Source organism: Paramisgurnus dabryanus, chromosome 24 (assembly GCF_030506205.2).
Source record: "Paramisgurnus dabryanus chromosome 24, PD_genome_1.1, whole genome shotgun sequence".
NCBI classification, from domain to species: Eukaryota; Metazoa; Chordata; class Actinopteri; order Cypriniformes; family Cobitidae; genus Paramisgurnus; species Paramisgurnus dabryanus.
This window is the reverse complement of record NC_133360.1, coordinates 18184071-18208010: the sequence shown is the minus strand read 5'-3', so window position 1 is coordinate 18208010 and position 23940 is coordinate 18184071. Positions and strand designations below refer to the sequence as shown.

Here is a 23940-nt window from a genome sequence, read left to right as displayed (position 1 = left end):
ATAGAAGACAATGTCAGTATCTGTTAATTTTAACATCAGGAGAAAACTAGTTAATTTTCAGCTTTTTGTGATATTTTTGTCTTCCGGGTTTAAACTCCATATCTTGTAAACGTCACGGGCTGTGACGTGGCAAACAGTTGGGTCTAATAAATGGGACTAGGCTAAATGCTAACACATTCACGAGGTGCTGTACAAAAATGAAAAGTGCACGCATTGAATAAAGATAGGTATGTATTAATTTGTCTAAGTTGAGAAGAACATAGTAAAATATTGAAAAAAAGGTGGCGTTTTCCTTTAAATCAACTCTGCTGGGTGTACATTTTGTCTATTGATACTGTTGGAAAGCATCTTTTGCAGCGATTTTTGTGAGCATATCAGTGAACACCCCTGACCACCCGATGAGTTTCACGTCTTTGTAAACGAAGGTTTAATGCATTTTAGGAAGGATTGTTCCAGTGCACCTATAGACCCATTGTAGAGGTGGGAGGTGATACAAGAAACACCCGAAAATTCTCGGGCCAGACTCATATGTCCAAATTTCAGTCAAAACCGTTCTATTTCATCATAAACAATCTGAAAAATAAGGCTTTAAGTGTATAATACAGAACATGTCCTTTAAGATTGCCTTGAAAGGTTGTTCAGGAATTTCAATAAGTATTGCTGTGATAATTGATTGCCTTTTCCAATACAGATATACAGATGTTCTCTTTCCTCTTCGAGAATATTCCAGAACCCAGAGAGAAAGACCTGAGTCAGATGAGCCTTATGATTCCAACTCAGATGGTATGTATTTTATCAGACTGTATAAAGACTTTCAGAGCAAAGTATGTTTTGACTTGATTTGTGCATATATCATGATGTCTTGTTCTTCACACAGAAGGCCCTGACTCACACATAAAAACCAAAGACAAGAGATCATCAAAGACTGAGAGAAATTGTAAGATTGTTTGATGTAAAGTTTATTCATACAAAAAAGTCCAGTGTTAAATTAACTCTCACAGAGTTGATTTCAACACTTTTTCAGAGTTTATATAGCTCCACACTTATCAGAGTTAAATGAACACTTTCAAGAGACACTTTCAAAAAACATTTTTAACACTAGGCCAGAGTTTCATTTTTTTGACTTAAAATAGTTTTAAAATAACACTAAAAGGGATTCAGAAAATTCACACTGTTCAGAGTTAGGTTTGACTATTTAGGCTTTGACTAGTTAAACTCAGTGCAGAGTTAAATATTTAACACAATGCCAGAGTTTCTTTGACTCATAGAAGTGTTAAAGGGGTCATATTATGAGACTTTTTAAAGATGTATATTAAGTATTTGGTGTCCCCAGAGTGCATATGTGAAGATTTAGCTCAAAATACCCCACAGTAGGGCTGCACGATATGAGGAAAAGCTGCGATGTGCGATGACATTGTTTAAATGCGCAAAAGAGGATGTTTCCGCCGACTGAGAATCCAAAGACCGTTACTGAGTTTTTTAAATAATCATTTCTAGGGAACACCTTCCAAACCTCGTGCACGAGTATTTGAACACGAGTGTTTGTTTACCACTGGCATATGCTGTGTCGAGTCAGTGGATTCATTATGTGAAATGATATGGTAATAAACACATAAGACGTAAAGTTAGATCAGTCGACGCTACTCCCATTTCAACTAGCATGTAGCAGACTGGTCACTGCCTTACAACTACAGTACAAGAACAACGTCAATATACCTGAATAACAGTACAACAATAATTATTCCCCAAAGAAAGAATAATCACTGTTACCTGTCGGGAAGAATTTTTGCGAACTGCGCAGCTGTCTTGACACCTCTCTGTTCCTTCATTGATCTCCAGCGTTGAAATGTTTCTCCAATAACACCTCTGTTAACATTACGTTCTTCTGACAATTTTCTCCTCTTCTCAGCGACTTAAAAAGTCTTTCTTTTACGTCTCTTTCGGGTTTCTTCTCTTTCATGGTGCAAATTCGAGGAGGAAAGCAGGAGCGACAATGAAAACATACCAAAACTAAAGACGGAGTTTCATGCGCTATGCGCATGCGTCACTCGTGTAAAGTTACTGGAGCGTGGTTTAACTTAGCACTTTACTGTATACGTTACATTATTAATACGCTTGCTTGTACGGTTTAACCTTAGCCGCTATATTCTACTTCTTATACTATCTATTGATTTTCTGTGTTCTCCTCTACATCTACTCATGTAAAGCTGCTTTGCAACAATTAACAATTGTGAAAAGCGCTATATAAATAAAATTGAATTGAATTGAATGTCTCTCACAAGGAACGTAATGGCAGTGATTGACAAGCCAGAGGGCCAATCGCTGATGCAATGATTGCGTCAACGATTGGCTGATGTTTTTAAGGCCCTACCTTATGCACAGATGACGTATATTAATATTATTACTTTCAGTGCACCTAATAAATAGTCTTTTATCATTTAGTAAAGACGTATTATGTAAATGTATTAAACAAACATCCTCTTTTCCACCTTTAATGTTGCGATGACAATGTGATTTGCAATAAATATTATATAATGCGTGGAAAATGCTAGGCACATAGGTTCTTGTCACATTCTGAAAATGTTAATGTTTTTAACAATAGGCCAGATGGAATAGGACACATGGAAACAGAAGGCTGAAATGTGTGGGCGGAGTGAAATTTCATCTTTAATGCGTATACACCAACCGCGTTTGAGGCATCAAAATCGCGTCTACCGCATCTAGTTTGCCGCTTGAACAGTTTGAATGCATTCGTGTGTCTAAAAATAGCAAGCATTTGACGCGCATCAGAGGCAAAATCCACTTCTTGTGGGAGGGGCAAGTGCTATGCGGTTGTCTGTTTGCAAGATGACTGATGTTGATTGTGCATTTATCGAAAGAGTTACCGGTTTGTATTTGGTTACCTTACTATAGGGGGAAAATAAACGGCGTGGGTCGATAAACGTCACGTGACTCAAAAGTGAAATGTGTATTTACAACTTACCAGGTTGCACAATGTCCTCACTGACACTCTTCCAAGTGAGGTCCTTTGTATTTCTGTCTCTATAGAAATAAGAACTTGTGTCGTATAGCTCCAGGTGACTGCTCACGGACAATATTAAGCGTTCCTTTAGGTTGAATGAGTGACTCCACAGCAGCAAGCGGGCTCCTGATTGCTTAACGCGGCGCGAAATTTCGCCAAAGTTAAAATTTTTCAACTTGGGCGTCAGCAGCAAATTTGCGTCAAACGCAAAATGCACAAAAAGCACCATTCGCATGTACCGCACCAGGCGCTCAATTCGCGGCATTTGTGTGAACTAGACGTGCGAATGAGGCAGAATTGCGTCTTCGCGCCACGCGTCAACTTGTCTTCACATTGACTTAACATTGAAATCACTCGCGATTCACACCTCTACTGCGGCTGGGGTAATCGCAGCATAAGGAGTTGGGTTAACACTGGCATGATTAACTCTGGCAATTAACTCAATTAAGTTAAATTTACTCTTTAGGTGTTGAATTCAACTCAGAAATGTTTAACACTGATATTTTAACTCTATTTTAACTAATTTTTGCTGTGTATAGTTGATTGCTTTGTCCACTGACATTATTCACGTTTACCAATACAGATGTAACTTGTAATGTGTGAACTTCGCTTTCCTCTTTTCCAGAATATTCCAGAACTCAGAAAGAAAGACCTGAGCCAGACGAGCCTTATGATTCCAACTCAGATGGCATGTATTTTATCAGACTGTATACAGACTTTCAGACATGTAGAGCAAAGTATGTTTTGACTTGATTTGTGCATATATCATGAACTGTCTAGTTCTTCACACAGAAGGCCCTGACTCACACATAAAGACAAGAGATCATCAAAGACTGAGAGAAATGGTAAAATATAGTTGCTTGTCTTCTCCACGCACGTTATTCACGTTTACCAATACAATACAATGTTCTCTTTCCCCTTTTCCAGAATTGTGCAGAACCCAGAAAGAAAGACCTGAGCCAGACGAGCCTTATGATTCCAACTCAGATGGTATGTATTTTATCATACTGTATACAGCAGGGCTATTCAATTGGCAGCCTGCGGGCCGAACCTGGCCCCTGAGATAATCCGTTCCGGCCCTTCATGTACTCTAGTGTGAAAAGACATATCTAGAATAAATGAAGTTTAGATGGACAACGGCCATACTGTTATAAGGTTACGCGCGTGCGTCTGTTTCATAAAGCAAGAGCTGAACAGCAGAGCGTGAGTCACGTGACTTTAGGCGAGTAGAGCGAGCAGCTTCTCCCGTAAGACGTGATGAGTGACAGTGGTGAGTTAAAGAGACCACGGACTCTATGGCCATTATTAACTTTATTTGTTGTCTTTCAAGCTTACAACACCACCTTTTCTGTAAGTTGTTGTCAGATACGTGAGCTCAATGACTTGCATATCCACAATGACATTAGATGGCTTAGTAATGGAAACGCACTGAAACGATTTAGTGAACTATACCAAGAGATCCTGGCAAGTCTCCGAAATTCAAAGCAGGCAAAGTTTCAAATATTATGCGAGTCATCGTTCTCACACAAGAATGCAATTAAACTGAGTAATCACTCATCGCAAAATATAGGGCTACAGGAATAATTTACTTGTCAAAAAACAGCATATAACAATGTTATGTTCCATATTATAACTTACTTTTGTTACGTGCAATTAAGTGAGTAATAGTCTTGTGCCGGTGTTAAATTTTCATGTTGCTGTGATTTATGAAGGTTTTATTACGGTAGACGATATTACCACAGTTTTGAAATGCATAACAAAAACAGGTTGAAAAGATAAGCAAATGTCATTGTTATGGTGTAAATAAAAGGTTTAATAACTTAAACTTGTTAAAATTATATATATAAAACAATACCCAGTAGAAATATGTAAACTGAACAATCAGAATCATACAGAATAAAGTCCAAACTGCACAAGATGACAACTTTAGTGGTTTAAATGATTAATTAAGTGCAAAATATCATCAATCCATATGCACCCCAACGTTAGAAAGCCTCTTTGACCTTTGACTGTATGGCTTCAGCTAAAAATGAGCCAGGAGCAGCACTACTAGATGCTTGGATACTCTGTAAAACAGGGAAGAAAATATTATGTTATGCTTTAAAGATTCATTTTAGACAATTATAGAGAATAAAAAGAAGGTAAAGCTTACTGATAGTTAGTCTTTTTTTGCTTGTTTGTATGATTAAATATGATAAACAAATATGTGTGTTCCTTCAATTATAGTAAAAGAACACATACAGCTAAATATACCCATTTGTACCCACTGTACTGTGTATTCAAAATACATAGTCAAATAAATTTTGTATGTAACATTAGATTCATGGCTGTAAGTTTAAATGGTCATTATTACTGACAGTCAGACAGTGACACATCTCTTAATTCAATTCACATTTATTTGTATAGTGGATTTCACAGTCAATGAAAATATACATAAATAATGTACACAATTAAAATATACATAAAACACAATTCTGAAAATTTAAATCATATTTTTTTGTCAAATATAACGTACCAGTGTAAAGATACTGTAAATTGGGTTATATGATCAAACTTGCGTGACCTGGTAGCAGTTGCGTTTTGCACTTTACATTAATTGTAGTTTATTTATTAAGTAATTAACTTACTGTAACGTTACCTGTCAGACTCAATGTCAGCTATAATTAATAATATATGTTTAACCGGATATATATTAGGATAGCCAGTATAACGTTAGCTTAATAGACGTAATGTTAGACAAACTAAACATTAGCGTAACGTTAGCTAGCGGACCTTAGCATTGCTAAGTGGACACTTAACTGTTATTATTTAGACACAAGATATGAGATACGATGCAATGTATCTTACCTTTATCTCCGTGAACTGTGGATGATTGTCTCGAAGATGTGTAAAGTTTGTGTTCCCGTATTTTGCTGCCCCTTTCCGTCCACACATTCTACACATATGGAAATTGTCTATCGCCAGCACGCCAGCAATCAAAAGTCTTTTTCACGTTAATTTGAAGACCCCGCAATAACACTACCGTGCAGTTTTACTGTACTACCGTGGTTTATCGTATTACTGAACACCTGCACAAGCCTAGTGAGTAAATAAGTTAAATTCTTGTGTTAAATTGAGTGTAATATGGCTCTGTTATTTACCCCTTTTGAATGTAGAAAAAAAGCTTAGTTGGATGTCTTACAATGCACTGATGTTGTTGTATGTTTCAAAAAACAGCATGACTATGTTTAAATGTAGGGAAATGTAGTCGTCATTGCTATATCTCAGGCTCCTCATTTGAGATGCTTTTCATGAACTGGACCCCATGACAGACTAATTGAATAGCCCTAGACTTTCAGACATGTAGAGCAAAGTATGTTTTGACTTGATTTGTGCATATATCATGAACTGTCTTGTTCTTCACCCAGAAGGCCCTGACTCACACATAAAGACCAAAGACAAGAGATCATCAAAGACTGAGAGAAATGGTAAGATTGTTTGATGTAAAGTTAATTCATATAGTTGATTGTCTTCTCGACTGACATTACTCACGGTACCAATACAGATGTACTGATACTTTCTTTTCTCTTTTCCAGAATTGTGCAGAAAGAAAGACCTGAGCCAGACGAGCCTTATGATTCCAACTCAGATGGTATGTATTTTATTATACTGTATACAGCTTACGCCTGTATCACACATACTCCGTATGCAGTACGTTTGCGGTGCGTAATTTTTTACGTGCCCATGTTAACAGGTTAGAGCTTTCACACAGTATACGTATGCGGTCCGTCCGGTCCATTGCAGATGCGGTGCAGCAGTGCTGCGATCGTTTCGGCAGCGAATCTATTTTTGCTGTACGGCACGCAAGCTGCACACGCTGATTTAAAGTGATAGCGCATGTTTTGTGGTCAGAATAAACACAGATTTACACAAAAATGCAGAAATTTCACCCTAAATGGATGTAAATACAGTTTTTCAGTAGTTTTGTCTGTATTTGTTTAATCCCCGTATGAAGCAATTAAAGCAAAACACTTATCACGAGTTGAAAAATTATATGTATAACATCTTGTTAAATATTCTACCGTGTTTATATACATAAAGTATGCTATTCATTTTACCATTGTTTAATTATACTAACATACATACGCACTGCATATGGAATATGTACTTTCAGACATGTAGAGCAAAGTATGTTTTGACTTGATTTGTGCATATATCATGAACTGTCTATGTTCTTTACCCAGAAGGCCCTGACTCACACATAAAGACCAAAGACAAGAGATCATCAAAGACTGAGAGAAATGGTAAGATTGTTTGATGTAAAGTTAATTCATAAAGGTCCCTACTACGTATTAATACTACATAAAGGTACTACATATTAATTCGGTTGTCACTTCACTTTTAATGCTTAATCCTGTTCTGTACACACACAGTTCAGAAATTTACAGAACTGGTTATATTCATATTTAAGTAAATTTAAAGTTAAACATGTAGCTATATACAATCTATGAAACATGCCCCTTTCAAGAGCTGACCCGGACTCTAGCAAGCATCGGGCCAGTGCTATAACATATATTACTATATTTTTTCTTGAGTTTAGGTTTAATGCACATATAAAATATTATAATACACAAAAATTATAAGACATGCATACATAGTGATTTTAATGATGTTAACGCCACAATCACACTTGCTTGCTATAAAAATTGACATACTGTTTGCAATCATTCTATAGTTTTATGACTTGGAGATTAAACTTGTGTCTTTCTGTTTACTGTTTTTAGGTTCTCCTAGGCAGAAGAGTGGGAAAAGGCCCTGGAGTGATCCTGAAAAAAAGGCAGTTCCTGGCAAAGACAAGTGTACCAAGAGAAAGAACCAGTGCTACAAAACAGGGACTGGAGAGATATTAAAAATCATGTGCACAATACCATTCAATCTTGAAAGAAAAAAAGTTGATTAACTTTTTATGTGTAAAACATGTTTTTTTTATGCTTAAAGAGATAGTTTATTCAAAATTGAAAATAAGTATGAGTAATTTGACATCTTAAATTTTTGGGTAATTTTTTTACTGTTTAGGAGCACATTTGTTTGGAAATAGGCTTATTCTCCCACTCCCCCACTGTTAATAAGTTAAGTTTTACCCTTTTGGAATCTATTCAGTCGATCTCCGGGTATGGCGATAACACTTTTAGCATACATCATTCAATCTAATTAGACCATTAACATCACATGTAACCTGGAGATCGGCTGAATAGATTTAAAAAAGGTTCAACTTAACTTATAACTGCGGGGAAGTTGGAAAACAAGCACATTTCCAAATAAAGTGAAGTGTTGGCCTTGTAAGCCATTGATATATATTGAGGTTTGATTTTGACAGGCTTTGGATTCATCATTTTCATTAAAATTATACATACAAGTATATATTCTTGAATATTCAAATAAATGTCTTCTGATTTCTTATTTTGGGGGTTGAATTGTGGTGGATGTCAAACCTTTTATCTTAAGTTCATACAACAGGTTTAAAATTATAATTATAAAAAAAACTTGAAATGGTATTGGTTAATGTAAATGTAGATTTATGTATAGATTTATTATGTTACAAACAAAATTAACAGATTAATTTTGTTAATAATTTTCTAATAGCACTTCACAATTTTATTGATTCATTGACAACAAATATGTAAAAAAAATTGTATGTCTCAACCATTCAGAAAGCAACAAGAAATTACATTTGCGCTGAACAATGTCCCATTTCCACGTCGATTATTACCGACATCTGTAGCTTGTCAGATGCAATTTACGAAAATTAACCATGGTTTTACTACAGTTAAAACCAAAAAACCATGGTTACTGTAGTAAAACCATAGTAACTACAAAATAACCATGGTTTTGACAACCATGGTTTTCAAAAACCATAGTTAAACCATGGTTAGTGTAGTAAAACCATGGTTTTGCTCATAGTAATTAATACACCAAAAAAACATGGTTACTACACTTTTACCACAATAAAACCATGGTTAATTTTCGTAAGGGTTGTGTCAATGACCATCAATCAATAAACGAGACTATATAACCTACTATATAAGAAACTTGAATTCAAAATGTATTTGAACACAAAAGTGGCTTGTAGTGCAATTACATTCATTAGTACACGATTAAATTAGTCATGTTTTAAATGCAACATTTAAATAGGGAACTATCAAATTATTGCAATAGTACATAAAAATAAAATAAGTTCATTAAGTGATTAAAACAGTTGTTTAGTCTTATAAAGATTAGTACCTATATAACTCTTTAAAACCGTGTCCAATGAGTCTTTAAAACCGCCATTATGTGATCTCAAATCTGCATAGCAACCGCCGGGTCCTCACAACCCCGACCAACTTCACCAGTTTCGCGTGTATCGTGTTTGTTGAAATTTTAAGTGATATTCTGTTTGTCTACTCCCCCCTAGTGGTAAAAATATTTTTTTCATTGTCCTAGTGTCAGTGGAACACTGGGTCCTCACAACACACCCTCGGGTCATGGTCCTCACAAATGTACTAAAACACGTATGTGTGTGTGTGTGTGTGTGTGTGTGTGTGTGTGTGTGTGTGTGTGTGTGTGTGTGTGTGTGTGTGTGTGTGTACCGAACAGTAAATGATTGCGATGTTCCTGTATGCCATGTCACAGGTACATGATTTGGGAACAGCACAGACTTCTGCTAGAACAGAAAATTCAAACCCCAACACTCAAATCCGGACAAACAGACAATTGCCAGCTGCTATTCGCTCAGCCTTCATACCAGGGGTGATGTTTCATAATTTGCTTTATGTAAAATACATGTTTAACTGGGTTCTAGACCTAAACCTAACCCATAGGTACACATGGACCACAAAACAGGGGTAATTTTTTGGAAATTGAGATTAATACATCATCTGAAAGCTGAATAAAACTTTCCATTTATGTATGGTTTGTTAGGATAGGGAAAAAATATGTCTGAGATACAACTTTTTGAAAATTTGGAATGTAAAGGGTACAGAAAATCACAATTTTGAGAAAACTGCTTTAAAATATGTCTAAATAAAGTTAGTTTTTAGCAACACAAATTACTAATGAATAGTCTTTACTTAATATCCTAATGATTTTTTACTTAAAATCTATCATTTTGACCCATACAATGTATTGTTGATTGCTACAAATATACCCGTGCGACTTATGGTTCTTTGGTCCAGGGTCACGTATAGTTGCCAGTATTTTGTAAGTACACACTGTCAGTGCATATACTGTAAGATAAAGTGCAACCCTATCTTAAAATTTTGATCGCTCTTTCATCATAACTTGAATTTGTGAATTAACTAAAGATCTTATAATTAACTCTTTCCCCGCCATTGACGAGATATCTCGTCAATTAAGAGAAAACGCTTCCCCGCCAATGACGAGATTTTCCGTCTTTCCGCAATACCGCTATTATCCACCAGGTGGCGCCCTTCCGCAACTTTTTAAAACCGGAAGTATTGCCCTATGGCAAGCTGCTGCATGTCCGTGTCTGTTTTAAAGATCGCTCTGAATCGGATCTCTATGAAAAGTCCGTCACAAATATGGAATTATTTTTGCTTTTTGCTCAAAATATGGTGTTTTTGCAAAAACCTACCCATATTCAAAAGCTGATTGCAAAAGAACCACTAAAGGTAGGATGAAACGGTTTTTTTTGTTTGAAAGCAGAGGGTCTGTTCTTTCATTTGGTGTATTGTATGTTTATTTATTTAAAGAAGAACATTTTCTGGAAGGCATTAAATTTTGGTGAAAATCATGAAAAACGCTGGCGCTGGCTGGCAACTTTTTTTAAAAACGCTGGCGGTGAAAGAGTTAAAGATCAAATGATTGAGTGACTTGAACATTGTATCTTTAATGCCTGTACAGGAAGCTGCTCCTTTAGAGAATGCGTTCAGCGCTCAAAGAGCTGAGCAACAGAGACAGTGGTTACAGGAACTGGATCAGCAAAGAGAGGAGGCCAAACTACGCAGACAACGTGAGAAAGAAATAGATTGCCAGGTAAACTTTCATGCTTCTCAAATATTGTTTAATAGACTGCCAGGTAAACTATCATGCTTCTCAAATATTGTTTAATGTCAGGCTGTGGCAGGTAGCAGGAAGCAGATACAGGCAATACAAAAGTAATTGCTGTGGCTTTTGACAATATATTGACATCTTATGAAGAGAAAAGACTGCTACGTTGGCTTAACCTTATACATTTAAGTAATCTTTTACCTTTTAATTTTAATTGAATTTAATTAATCTGACACTTTACATCTGCAATCCATAGCTTTTGTGGATTAAAGCAAGCTTAAAGCTCCCTTAACACAAGCTGTTTCTTCGTATTTTAATCTGAAGTACCTGGTTGGCACCCGTCCCGGTTTTACCGGGATTGTCCTTCTTTGTAATAACCTGTCCCGGGAAATGTATCAACTCTACCAGGACACTGAATGTCCCGGTTTTCGAAAAGCTGTGTGAATATGTAATTTAGCGCCCGCACGGCAGAGAGGGAGACCTTGCGTCTGTGTGCCTCATTAGGCGCATGTAAAACAGAGAGCATCCTGATTGGACTGTTTCGGTAAATCAACCAATCAATTGTCAGTGTGGGCGGGCTATTCAATTCAATTTTTAATTCAATTTTTATTTATATAGCGCTTTTCACAAAAGTCAATTGTTTCAAAGCAGCTTTACATAAATAAAAGCAGTGAAAAGCACAGAAAAACGACAGATAGCACAACAAAATACATGATAGCATGAGCAGTTAAATTTGCTGCGGCTATGACTCAATATTATAAATGCACGTATTACTAAAGCAATGTATAGAAGAGGAAGCTAGGTAAAGCCCAAAAAGGCTGCCTCCCTGGGGTGAAAAACCCCCTAGGAGAAAAAAAAACCCCGGGCTTTTATCCGAGGAAAAATAAGTCCTAGGAGGGAAAAACCCTTGGGAGAATGGATATGGAGATTTAGCGGAGATTAAGCGGTTCTGCCGGTGATCGTTGGTCAGGCATCAGCTGGGCATAACGTTGAAGGACGGCCAGTGGATCAGAGGTGTGCCGACTTTCACATCTACCGGGACTGGGTCTGTTTGTCTCGTTGTCCTCGGGTCGAGGACGAGACAGGGAGAGAAAAACAAAATTGTATTAGCGTAGCGGCCGTTCATATGTATTGAAGTGTCACACAGTGATGTGGTTTAACTCAGCTTAGTTCCAGACAGACTAACTAATGCGGCATAATTATGTTATCCACAGTTGAGGATTTAGCAAATTGGGGACCCAATGCGAGGGTATATATGGTAAATAAGGGTCACCTTCCGATCTTTAAGAGAAAATGAAACCTGACGACCCGTTTGACTAAGGCCTAAAGCCCCACTGTCGTCGTTAATGCAGGTTCAGTGGCAAACGGGTCTATATTGTATACCATTTACAGGACCAGGAGAAAACGCCAAAAACATCGCAACCCGACCATACGTGCTAACCCGTTTGACTAAGGCCGGAAGCCCCACTGTCGTCGTTAATGCAGGTTCAGTGGCAAACGGGTCTGTATGGCATACTATTCACAAGACACACGAAAGCGCGAAAAACGCAACCCGACCATACATACCAACCCGTTTGACTAAGGCTGGAGGCCCCACTGTCGTCGTTAATGCAGGTTCAGTGGCAAACGGGTCTGTATGGCATACTATTCACAAGACACACGAAAGCGCGAAAAACGCAACCCGACCATACATACCAACCCGTTTGACTAAGGCTGGAGGCCCCACTGTCGTCGTTAATGCAGGATCAGTGGCAAACGGGTCTGTATGGCATACTATTCACAAGACACACGAAAGCACCAAAATCGCAACCCGACCATACGTGCCAAACCGTTTGACTAAGGCCGGAAGCCCCACTGTCGTCGTTAATGCTGGTTCAGTGGCAAACGGTGGCAAACTATTTAATGCAATTCATTTTAAGTGTTCATGCAGAAAAGGTTTTTATTTATTTATTTGGTTGGTCTGTGTTATGACCGTGAGTGCTTTGTTCCGTGAAAATAACTATTGCGAGTTAAGAACCTTTACTAGCCAAATTATGCGAATGCTTTGTTGAAGAGAAAAGTTTTAAGTCTAGATTTAAAATGATCGACTGTGTCTGATTCTCGGACATCGGTTGGTAAATCATTCCAGAGCTTAGGGGCTAAGTAGGAAAAGGATCTTCCACTTTTAGACACTTTTGATAGTCTAGGGATAATCAATAGGCCAGAATTTTGCGACCGTAGTGTGCGTGATGGATTGTATTCTGATAGTAATTCTCTAAGATATGAGGGTGCTAAGCCATTTAAAGCTTTGTAGGTGATTAGTGATATTTTAAATTGGATGCGATATTTAACTGGTAGCCAGTGTAAAGATGCCAGAATTGGACTTATGTGGTCATACTTCTTAGATCGAGTAAGTACCCTTGCAGAAGCGTTTTGAACTAGCTGAAGCTTGTTGACCTGATTTGAATGGCATCCCCCGAGTAGCGAGTTACAATAGTCTATTCTAGAGGTCATAAAAGCATGAATAAGCTTCTCTGCGTCAGATGTAGACAGTATATGGCGTATTTTTGAGATATTTCTAAGATGGAAGAATGCTGTGCGGCAGACGTTGGCGATATGACTATCAAAGGATAAGTTGCTGTCGAACATCACACCTAAGTTCCTAATCGTTGAAGATGGCACCACAGTACAGCCATCTATGTGCAATTTGTAATCTGACATATTATGTTTGTAGCGATTTGGTTCAATAATAAGGAGCAACGGCATCCAATGTGTTAGAACAGACATTGTTTAGGTTTTCTATTTCAATATCTAGATTGTCACAGTTATTTGCTACATGTTTCATTTGGGACAGGTCTGGAAGAGTGCTAATAAAGCTATCTTTAGTGGTGGAAATTATTGTTCTGGCTAGTCGGTAGCATGTTGTGGATTGAGTGATCCTATCTAGAAGTACAGTGTATGACACAAGGTAATGGTCAGAAACTGCATCACTCTGAGGTGATATTTCGACGTCATTAATATTGAGTCCGAGTGACAGAATTAAGTCTAATGTGTGCTTACGAGTATGCGTTGGCCCTGTCACGTTTTGTCTAATATTGAGAGAATTTAGAACATCTATAAACGCACGTCCTAATGCGTCTTTTAGGTTATCCACATGGACATTAAAATCACCAACAATAAGAGCTTTATCTACAGTGACTACAAGCTCAGATAGGAAATCTGCTATTTCATTAAGGAAATCTGCATGGTGGCCCGGTGGTCTATAGATTGTCGCTAAGGCAAAAGAAAGCTGTTTGTGGTTACGATCAGTTATTTCCATATTTAACAACATTACTTCAAATTATTTAAATTTTAGCTCAGATTTTTGGTTTACTTTAAAAATTGTGTTGTATATTGTAGCTACACCACCCCCTCTCCCCTTTAATCGAGGTTCGTGTTTATAATGATAGTCTTGTGGGGTGGATTCGTTTAAACTAATGTAGTCGTCTGCTTTAAGCCAGGTTTCTGTTAAACAGAGTACATCTAAGTTTTGGTCTGTAATTATTTCATTGACAATAGGTTCTTTATTGGTAAGCGATCTAATATTAAGAAGGCCGAATTTTAACATTCGAGATTCATCTGTTAATGTATTGTTTTCTAATTTTATTTTAATCAGATTTGTACCAGATGTAACAAGCGGTGCCCTGTATTTATTTGTTCGGGGAACAGATACAGTTGAAATGTGCTGATATTTCGGTAAGATTGACTCAAAGTGCTGGGATATAAGTGGTCTTGACATATCACGGCAGCTAACAGACGGACGGTTAAGCCGATCCGTCTGTTTCCTGACCTGGGCCCTGGATAGTCAGACTATATCAGAATTAAGACTATTGATCAGATTTCTAGTGAGTATAGCACTTCCTTCCGATGACGGATGAAGGCCATCTCGGGTTAGGAGGAATGGTCTTCCCCAGAAATGCTTCCAATTGTCTATAAACCCTACGTTATGCTGAGGGCACCACTTTGACATCCATCCATTGAGAGACACTAATCTACTATGTGTTTCATCTCCCCGGTAGGCGGGGAGGGGACCAGAGCATATTACATTGTCTGACATTGTTTTTGCAATTTCACACATCTCCTTAATATTATCTTTGGTGATTTCCGACTATAAATTGTAAAAGTGATTTACATATTTAAAATAATTAACAAATAATTGGGTAACACTTTGCAATAAGGTTCATTATTTAACATTAGTTCCCCACATTAGTTAACATGAACTAATAATGAACTGCACTTATAAAGCAATTTTTTAAATATTTGTTAATGTTAATAATACATTATTTAAATCTTGTTAACATTAGTTAATGCACTGTGAATTAACATGAATAAACCATGAATAGCTGTATTTTTATTTAGTAATGTTAACAAAGATTAACAAATACAGTAACAAATGTACTGCTTATGGTTAGTTCATGTTAGTTAATACATTAACACATGTTAACAAATAAGAATTGTAAAGTGTTGCCAATAATTGCATAGGTCTATAGAAATATTATGCTTTTGGTGGGGGGGGGGGCTGGTGAGCAAACCAATTGGTTGGGTCATCGATATGTCCGGGTTTTTTATCAGACATAGGTGGCAATCCTACTAGTACCTACACTGGAAATAATGGCTTTCTTACTTAGTATTTTTGTTGTTTTCAGTAGAAATATAATTTTTTTTATTCAAAATGCATTTTCTTGATAAGCAAAATGACCTAAGAAAATAAGTCTAGTTTTTCCACTCCTTCTTTCGTGCCATTGAGTCTTGATATAAAACAAAGCTGTCCTGTAAAGTGATTTTTTGGACATGTTATTAGTAATTATTATAAACGAACAAGGTAACTAAATAATGTGGTTTGAAGTATATAATATAATTTAAAGGCAGATTTCCTTTTCTGTTTGATTAACAGATGCTAAAGCAGTGGCACAAACACAACGCTAGTGTTCTTATAGGTTTGTTACCAAACAGTGGCAGGACAGATTAGATTCTGGAATAATTGGAAACACAGATTCATCGCTGTACTTGAAATAGACATTTGATAAAGAAGCAATAAAGTGGGAGAATTCTTACTTACTTGTATGTGCTTGAAGTTTTCAACGCAGTCAGAGAGGCATTGCGGAGGAGGCATAAAGCAATGCAGCGTGGCTGCCCTACACCGCTACATGCTGGAAAAAGTATTTGCCTACTGTTAAAGCTACACTGTTTTAAAAGTAACTGAACTACCGTAAAGCTACAGAAAAATGTAGTTAACCCTTGTGCATTGTTCAAATTTACTACCTTTCGTGTTGTTAGTGGATGAAAACATCCACTAAATTCAACGGCTATAAAAATGTATCAGATGAATATTTTTTTCCAAATTTTTTTACATAAATCTGTTAATCAACCTCAGTACTGATCAAAACTACCAAATCTTCACAAAAAAATTCAATGATTTTAACTCTTTAATTGCCAAGTTTATAAGTGGTGTCACTGATTTGGGGAAAAAACACACACAAAATGACAGATTTTCAATATAAAAAGTGATTGTAAACTGGATTTTTTTAAACCTTTTTCACAGTCTTGGGCATGCCAAAGATTGGTAAAAACATTGGCTTTGAAGCATTTTTAGTTTTTGTGTAGCATCAGTTTTAATTTTTTTCTCCCTCATTTATTGTTAGTGGCTGTTTTTGCAACATTGACTTCCATTATAACAAAATTTTTTGATTGCAGAGCTGTGACACCTTTTTATCATGCATTTTTGAATGTTGGTGTTTTTTCCTTTTGCTAAGAGGTCAAATTTGTCATTTTTACTGTTGATCACCATGTGGCACTATTAACCCTTTAGTAGCCCTGTGCAAAAACAAAGCTTAATTTGTGGCTTGTACATTGTGTTTTATGTAGTATAACTCCATAATAAAAGCATATTATTGTGTGTGTGCGTGCATGCGTGCGTATGTGTGTATGTGCATGAAAAAAGATATTCTGTAAAAATCTTCTCTGCATTAGACATTAGATTTATGAACATCATTATTATGAACACATAAGTGTTTAGTCATTCCAACAGGACTTTCAGCATATCACTTGGTGCTCTCTGCAAGTATGTCTGGAGGGACAGCAACTCATGCACGAGGGAGGTGAAAAGCTATTTAGGAGAAGGCTTTCCTAGAAGACCTGGGAAAATCTCTGCAGCAATATTGAGGAGAGAGCATCACCCTCGCACCAGTTGCTACTGCACTGGTGAGAGAGATTCAGTCTCCTGCAGCTGTCTCTCCAGACACAAATCCACAGGCACCAGCAGCTCAGGAGTGAATAGGGGAACATGCAATTGGTGCAAAGAACAAACATGTCAGCACTTGCATCTGTTGTGGTGGACACACTTGCAGAGAGCACCGAGTGATATGCTGCAAGTCCTGCTGGAAATACTGAACACACACACCTGCACACATACACACTAAAAGTTAGTTTGATTGTTTAGTTCTTCATCCATCCTCTACTCTTGCTTCATTGTTCCATTTATTTGAAGTTGTTTTTGTGTTCATAATAAATGATGTTCATAAATCCGATGCAGAGAAGATTTTTACAGAAAACTTTTTTGCACGCACGCATGCACGCACACACACACACACACACAAAAAAATATGCTTTTATTATGGAGTTATACTCCATATAAATCAATGTACAAGCCACAAATTAAGCTTTGTTTTTGCACAGGGCTACTAAAGGGTTAATAGTGCCACATGGTGATCAACAGTAAAAATTGCAAATTTGACCTCTTGGCAAAAGGAAAAAACACCAACATTCAAAAATGCATGATAAAAAGGTGTCGTAGCTCTGCAATCAAAAAATGTGGTTATAATGGAAGTCAATGGGGCAAAAACAGCCACTAACAATAAATGAGGGAGAAAAAAATTAAAACCGATGCTACACAAAAACTAAAAATGCTTCAAAGCTAATGTTTTTACCAATCTTAGACATGTCCAAGACTGTGAAAAAGGTAAACAAAAATCCAGTTTACAATCACTTTTATTTTGAAAATCAGTCATTTTGTGTGTGTTTTTTCCCCAAATCAGTGACACACCTTATAAACTTGGCAATTAAAGAGTTAAAATCATGGAATTTTTGTGAAGATTTGGTAGTTTTGATCAGTACTGAGGTTGATTAACAGATTTATGAAAAAAAATGTGGAAAAAAATATTCATCTGATAAATTTTTACAGCGGTTTAATTTAGTGGATGTTTTCATCCACTAACAACACGAAAGGGTAGTAAATTTGACCACGGTATATCGTTGAGTTTTTAAAACATTTCAAAGCATTTTCTTAAAATATATGTAAAAATATAAGAATTGTCACCAAAAATCATTCAATTTGATAAAGCAGAGAAAAAGTTGTGGCCAAATTAAGAGTAAAAAAAAACCCTCTAGTGGATGAAAACATCCCCAACAACACACAAGGGTTAAGTTAGTAGCGTCACTACTTGTAGTAAACTACTCCCCAACACTGCATTTTGTTTATAGCTAAAATTAAGCAGAGACAGTGAGTGTTTTTTATGAACGCGATGACAGGGCCCAGTCAAAAAGTTGCTTAGGGCCCCCAGAAGGCTATTGAACCAACTTTTCAACAACATACACAATGAAGCTGTGAAGGCAAATAAGTTATTTAGATTAATACTTATTATATAAATTAAAATTGTAAATTAACGAAATAATTTGATTAAATCATCAAAAAAATATATGTATATATAATTTAAGGGTGCTTCCTGCTCTTTTTGTTATTATTAATATGATTTTTAAAATAAACATTTCTTAGAGTCAGAATAAAAAAATGTTTCAAGCATATTTTTTTCTCAGAGCCTGTCTAAATTTTGACATTCATTTTAATTTTTACACCAGACATATTGGTTCAAAATCAGTTATCGGTCTACTCGATCTGTAATATCGGTATCGACATCGCCCCCCCAAAACCCCCACATATCGGTTGCAGTGCCAGCCTTAAGCATCTAGGGGCCTGTTTCAATAACGAATATGGGGCCCTACCCACATAAAACAAAAACATAATAGAGCAAAAAAAGCAAGGAATCCTGTTGGTTTGCATCAATGGTATATTATTACATGCACTTTCAGCTTCACGAACAGGCAGCTCAACAGAAATGATCCAGCCTTATTTAATTAAAATTATATATAATTATAGTTGGAATAAGCCTCGTCCTTTTATGGACGCTAACTTCTCTGCTTAATTGATTTGCGCAGTATATTTTCAGCTGTCTGGGCTGACTTAAAAAAAAACAGCTCAAACATCCCCTCAAGTTGAATTATTTAACAAAAGCAAAGAAAAAAAGTCTGACACTGAACCTTACTTATAAATAACGATGGGGTCCGCGTTTTTTCAGCACCGTAGACAGCTCACCGGGTGGCGAGCGTAAATTTCACCTGAGACCTTTTTAGAAATCCACCCTTCTGTGTTTGAGTGCTGAGAATGCCCTGATAAGTCCATCTTTGTCCAGCGATTTTGTCGCCTCGTGATCTGAGCGAGAGCCGACGACATCTATGTAGTTATGTAAGTAGTATTATAAAAACAGTTTACATACTGTGATGGGGGAGCAAAACAAGATGATTCCCTATCCTATCCACAGTAAAAAAAATCACCCCTTGTTTATCTAAAGTTCTTGGTCATTATATATGTTAATTTAATGGAACATGTGTGGATGTTGCGTTAGAGGAAAATGCAGTTATGCACAAAGTATATTAAAGGCAGTCAGTAAATGCACACAGATGTTATACACATATTTTAATACATTGAAATACTGCATTAAGGTTAATGTAAAATCCAATCATATTATTAAAAAAAACATTGAAATCAGCCCCTAAGAAAAAACATTAAAAACCTAGAATCGCACCTGCACAGCCAAGCCTGATGAGAGAGAGAGCATGGTCGAATTCAAAACTGCATTTTTGCGCCCTTGAAGGGCACTTCGGGAAGGGAAAGCTGCTTAAACTCTCAATCCAGATAAAATGAAATATTGTTGTTTTCATTGCTCTGTTCTCCAAGTGTATTTTCGGGGTCATACAATGAGACACAATTGCGCAACTCTCTGCACAGTTCTGATCTTTGAAGGGAATAGGACATGGGGATGAGTACTTCCAATTGGTATTCTCTCCATATGAGATGGAAAATTTGTCGGAATTAATCCGCATTGGCTAACTACGACAGGTAACACAATTAAAAGAAATTTCGATTTTCACAAAAATAAGGCTATTAAGTTCTCATCTAGTGATCCCCATGCTAAAGAATAATTAAACCTCTAGAATTATATACATGTGCATGTTTTCTGTGAGTTTTTATGAAGCACTGTGATGCTGCTGTAAACGATTCTACATTGATGTATAAAAATGAAAGAATTGGCTTTTAAAAAACATAATTTAAATGGCCTATAATACATGTTAATGCAGTTATACAGTTTTATTGTAGACTTAATAAAATACATTCATTTCATATTAATAATCCAATGTCTATCATAGGCTAAAGCGCGTAGGAACGTCCGAGAGAAAATAAAGAGTGGAAAATAATTGATTTTAAATGAAAGATATGTGATTGCTTAACGCCCACTGGCACTGACACTGTGAGCCCCCCGTTTAGGAATCATAGCCCCCCGCATTCAAACGTTCTGGTGCCGGGGCTGGGGACATACACACCAAACACGAATTCAACAATTTGCACAAGTTGTTTAAATACAAAGGCAAAGCAAAGAAGCAAATTGTCTTGGGGCAATGCAAATGACACAAATTGGCCAGCACAATTTCTGCAAACACACACATTATTTGCCTATAACGCGTCTTTAGATCGTAAAATTCACTAGCAAGTAATATTACTGTAAGTCCAGAAAGTAATATTAACTAAGGAACACGATGAGAACACACACTTCACGTTTGGTGTGTACAGTACGCAGCATGGGGCATACACACTAGAAACAAATTCAACTATTTGCGTGAGTATATTACATACAAAGGTTGAGCATCATGCCAAACTGGAACCGGGTCTTTCTGTCTCAGGTGCCCTCGGTTAACCGAGGATGAGACATGGAGACAAAACAAACTGGTATTAGCGTAGATGCCAATCACATGGTTCCTGTCAAGCTAACTATTGCGGCATAAATATTGTAAGGAGCCAAACTAGGTTCAAACTGATCAAGTCTTCTAAAAGCACTTGTAAGGTCACACACTAGCCTCAGTTGCACTATCGGGCCTGTGCGAGCCAGGGCTTCATACGGGCCTCACGGAGCCAATAGCCTCAGACCTCCAGCTGTGTAGCCAAAATCACGACGCGTTTGCATTGTCAAGCCATTAGCGCCGCAGCGCTTCAGAAAACCCCACCCTTAATACGCCTACCTGGATGTAACGTCACACAACTCCGCCTGTTTTACTGTGAGGAAGTCACTTCAATCTGACAGGAGACGGGAGTGAGATCGCATCATCATACAAGAAACATAAAGAACATAACAAAATCACGACGCGTTTGCATTGTCAAGCCATTAGCGCCGCAGCGCTTCAGAAAACCCCACCCTTAATACGCCTACCTGGATGTAACGTCACACAACTCCGCCTGTTTTACTGTGAGGAAGTCACTTCAATCTGACAGGAGACGGGAGTGAGATTGCATCATCATACAAGAAACATAAAGAACATAATTGAGGTGGCTGTTTGCACGGTGAAAGCCAAGATGAGAAGATAGAGATGTTTGCTCCATCCGCGGTGTTACTCTTGAAGTTTATGTTGGCTGCACACGAGCGATCTCACGACGAGACAATATCAGATCAATAAGCATAGTTAACTTTATGAAGTAGGATAATTACAAATAAAGCGTTCATCTATCTAATGTGCCATTATACTATATACACAATATTTTAAAGAATATAACGAGTCCTAGTTTTACATTTATGTAAAATAATCTTATTTTAAAATACAGGTATGCACTAGTGTCTAAATATGTAATGTTAAGTTTGTAATTATAGTTCTATGGCGATGTAAACATACTTACACATTACCGGAGTTGTGATCTCTTTAATCATGAAAACGTTAATAGTTGAGCATCACATGAAACACAAGGTAACTGTCTAATAGCTATTTCAATAATGTGTCAATCAATAAATACTGACAAGCAGCCGTAGTAATAATAGCGCGGTAATTTATTTACATATGAAGTTTATATCAGTGCACAAACAGGTGTATTTAAAGACATCTCCTCCGGACGGATTTTAAGATCCATGGCTCCTGTCGTCTCATCATCATCATCTTCGTTTCATCTCCTGCTCTTGCATTTGTTGCTGTGTCATCTCTCATATACTAAATAAAAACTCCTGGATGACAAACTGAAAGCTTTACGTTGGCATTTTTCTGTAAAACGGACACAAAAGAAAGCAGCACATGTGATGTTTTGTATAAAGGGTTTGTAGTATACCGACATATAAAGTTTGCTACATTCATATAAGAGTCAAATTAATCTCCAAAATGCCAGAAAGCATGGCTATGACTAATATAATAAAACCATGGTTACTTTTTCTAAGGGCTGACTAAAAAATTCAACAGAGATGACAATATAACACAATAAACACCCATGTAAGCCACTTATGCAATCGTTAATTGTATTGTATTTTAAGTGTTTTGTATGCAAACGTTATATAGCATGTTAACTCACTGACTGTAACGTAGATACCATCGTGACTCGAGTGATCGCTTCTTTAATACATGGACGATAAAATGATGATCCAACACACATCCTTAATTTCTCAGCACTGTTGCACTTTAAACACTTTGTTCTGTGCCCGAAACTTTATAAACTTCTCCCGAACCGGTAGCGGTGTGCGGCGGATCCTTAGCGTGGCGAGTTCGGCGTTGTAACGCGTCTTTGTTTTAAACATATGCAGATCATTTTCTTCAGTCCGAAGTACAAACATAGCAGGCATCTTCCGTTAAACAGTAAATTACTGGTAACCCCGATTATTTTTAAAGTTTTAAATCTGCAGACAGATGGATGCGCATCTTGCCAGAGACTAAGATAAACTCCGCCTTTGACCTTTACCACTCCCCTAGCCCCGAGAAGCCCGCTCTGGCCTAAGGAATTCGGCGGGCCAGAAAAGCCGGGCCTTAAGCCCCAACGACGCACCAGTGAAGCACGACCATGCACCGGAAGTGACAATGCAAACGCCACAGGCCTCGGCAGGCACTGGCAAGCCCGCTTGAAGCCCGATGCAAACACGGCTACTGATGTTGGATGAAAAGGCCTTGCTCGTAGTCTCGCTCTAATTCATTCCAAAGATGTTTTATTGGGTTGAGGTCAGGACTCTGTTCGGGCCAGTCAAATTCCTCCATACCAAACTCGCTCTTCCATGTCTTTATGGACCTTGTTTTGTGCACTGGTGCACAGTCATGTTGGAACAGGAAGGGGCCATCCCCAAACTGTTCCCACAAAGTTGGGAGCATGAAATTGTCCTAAATGACTTGGTATGGTGAAGCATTAAGAGTTCTTGTCACTGGAACTAAAGGGCCAAGCCCAACCCCTGAAAACAACCCCACATCATAATGCTACGTTCAGACCAGCTGCGGTAGAGGCGTCAAGCGCGAGTGGTGGTGGTGATGGCGCAGTGGATAAGACACTCGCCTTTGGAGTGAGAGACCCGGGTTCGAATCCACTGTGACACACCATTGTGTCCCTGAGCAATACACTTAGCCCCTTGTTGCTCCAGAGGCGTGCAACCTCTGACATATAGCAATTGTAAGTCGCTTTGGATGAAGCATTAAGAGTTCTTGTCACTGGAACTAAAGGGCCAAGCCCAACCCCTTAGCCCCTTGTTGCTCCAGAGGCGTGCAACCTCTGACATATAGCAATTGTAAGTCGCTTTGGATGAAACGTCAGC

General features: G+C 37.5%; 1 protein-coding gene across 2 annotated transcripts in view; it reads left to right on the top strand.

The window, feature by feature from the left end:
• Window positions 1–23940, top strand: part of ccdc66 (coiled-coil domain containing 66) — a 119049-nt gene that overhangs the window by 61643 nt on the left and 33466 nt on the right. For both annotated transcript variants that reach the window (XM_065259369.2, XM_065259367.2), the window contains exons 9-10: window positions 9674–9790; window positions 10904–11035. In XM_065259369.2, the coding sequence (XP_065115441.1) occupies window positions 9674–9790; window positions 10904–11035 (249 nt within the window). The remainder of the gene's footprint in view (window positions 1–9673; window positions 9791–10903; window positions 11036–23940) is intronic.